This window comes from Acanthisitta chloris, unplaced genomic scaffold (genome assembly GCF_000695815.1).
Source record: "Acanthisitta chloris isolate BGI_N310 unplaced genomic scaffold, ASM69581v1 scaffold28686, whole genome shotgun sequence".
NCBI classification, from domain to species: Eukaryota; Metazoa; Chordata; class Aves; order Passeriformes; family Acanthisittidae; genus Acanthisitta; species Acanthisitta chloris.
This window is the reverse complement of record NW_008680179.1, coordinates 6,764-8,622: the sequence shown is the minus strand read 5'-3', so window position 1 is coordinate 8,622 and position 1,859 is coordinate 6,764. Positions and strand designations below refer to the sequence as shown.

Here is a 1,859-nt window from a genome sequence, read left to right as displayed (position 1 = left end):
CTCCATCCCTCTCTCAGACATGGACGAGTGTGCAATATTTGGCTCTGAATTCTGCCGCAACGGACAGTGTTTGAACACAGTGCCGGGCTACAAGTGTTTCTGCCAGACAGGCTACTTCTATGATTCCAGCAAGCTTGAGTGTGTTGGTAAGATGGACTCAAAGAGCAGTGGGCACCCCACTGCATGCATAGGGACAACTGTGCTGCTGCACCCAGACTTGTCCCTGCTACCCACACTACAGGGCCATGTCTGGGTAACAGGCTTCATGGGACTGTCCTGGGGAACAAGAGGAGGTGGAAGGAGCCCCTGAGGTCCCTATTTGGGCATGGAAAGGGTCACATTGCTCATGTCTGCTAGCCTGAAACATTGCTCTGTCCTTGTGCATGGGCAGACCAGGATGAGTGTCAGAATGAAGTCTACTGCATCAACGGCGAGTGTCTGAACACAGAAGGCTCCTACCACTGCTTCTGCAGCCTCCCTCTCGTGCTGGATGCCACTGGCAACCGGTGTGTGAATTTCTCCAGCAGGGCAGGTGAGCTGATGCCCCACTGCAGCACATCTTTGCCCCACACACCTCACCCCACAGCTGCATCCTCCAAGAGAGAGCAGTGATGGGGACTTGGTTGTAAGGCTGAGGTGTGTCAGCACCGGCACAGTGTGCAGCCAGGGCCCTGGGGAGGCAGGACCGGGGCACACGGTCATTCCCCTCAAGACAAGATGTGCAGGCACTCTCCTGGATGATTTTCATGGCATCCTTTGCTTGTGTCACTCAGATGCCTTGGAGGAGTATGAAATCCACCTGGACGTCTGCTGGCAGAGCGTTGCTGACTACATTTGCCAAGACCTGCTGCATGGCGAGCAGACCACATACACCGAGTGCTGCTGCCGGCTTGGCGAAGCCTGGGGCCAGAACTGTGCACTTTGCCCACACAGGTCCTCCGGTGAGCAGGGCAGCATGGGCAAGCATCTCCCAGCAGAGATGGGAATGGGCTGGACTGTCACTGGTCATGTCATGCAGGTCCAGCTGCGTAAGGCTCTTTTCTGCATTGCTGAAGACAGCCCAAGGAGTGGGTGAAGCCCCCACACTTCTCCAGGGCTGAGCTGCACCAGTGGGTAGGATGTACCTGAAACGGGTTTGCAGTGAGTGCAAAGTGCTTGAGGGGAGGGCTGCTCTGTGTGCATATGTTAGGAGAGGTGAGGTAGTGGCAGCCAGGGATGGGAGCACACTGAGAATTGGGATTTTTGCTGCTCAAGGACCTGCTGGCCCCGGACAGGAGCTGCTCTTCTTGAAGATGGGGTCCCATCAGCAAACTACAGAGCTGCAGCTTTGGAGGGCACTGAATGCAGGCCTGGCTTGCCTCACCTAGTGTGGATGCCCATTCTCTGGCCATAACAGACCTACCTCTCTTGAGCTAAGCTGCACTGACCCTTCCTTTTCTCTCACCATTTGCAGCTGATTTTGCTTTCCTGTGTAATGGGGCCAGTGAAGACAATGAGAGAGGGGCTGAGCTCCGAGAAAGACCTAGGTATGAGTACGGACCGGGCTTAGAAGACCCCCACTACGGCCTTCCTAGCCCTGATATGGGCCCCTACTACAACTACCTGGAATCTGAGTACGGAAACCCAGATCCTGGTTTCCCTCGGAGGGAACCCAGCAGAGAGTTTCATGGCAGCCCTCTCCACCATGGCCCAGTGCGGCCCCCACCCCGCTCCCTGCCCAGCCAAACTGGTGAGTACTGGGAGAGAGAAGTGCCTTCCCACCCAGCCTCTGTCTATGGGCACTGCAGGGCAGCTCCCATCCTGGCCAGGCTGCTCCAGGCTTGGAGCAAGCTCTGCTCCTGGCTGTTCTGAGTCAGACC

The 1,859-nt window shown here is 56.6% G+C and overlaps 1 protein-coding gene across 1 annotated transcript in view; it reads left to right on the top strand.

The window, feature by feature from the left end:
- The window catches only part of LTBP2 (latent transforming growth factor beta binding protein 2), a gene marked incomplete at its 5' end in the record, with an annotated part of 15,288 nt that overhangs the window by 9,897 nt on the left and 3,532 nt on the right, over positions 1-1,859 (top strand). Inside the window, 4 exons of the mRNA XM_009077632.1 lie at positions 18-146; positions 392-532; positions 774-941; positions 1,454-1,729. Coding sequence (XP_009075880.1) covers positions 18-146; positions 392-532; positions 774-941; positions 1,454-1,729 — 714 coding nt within the window. The remainder of the gene's footprint in view (positions 1-17; positions 147-391; positions 533-773; positions 942-1,453; positions 1,730-1,859) is intronic.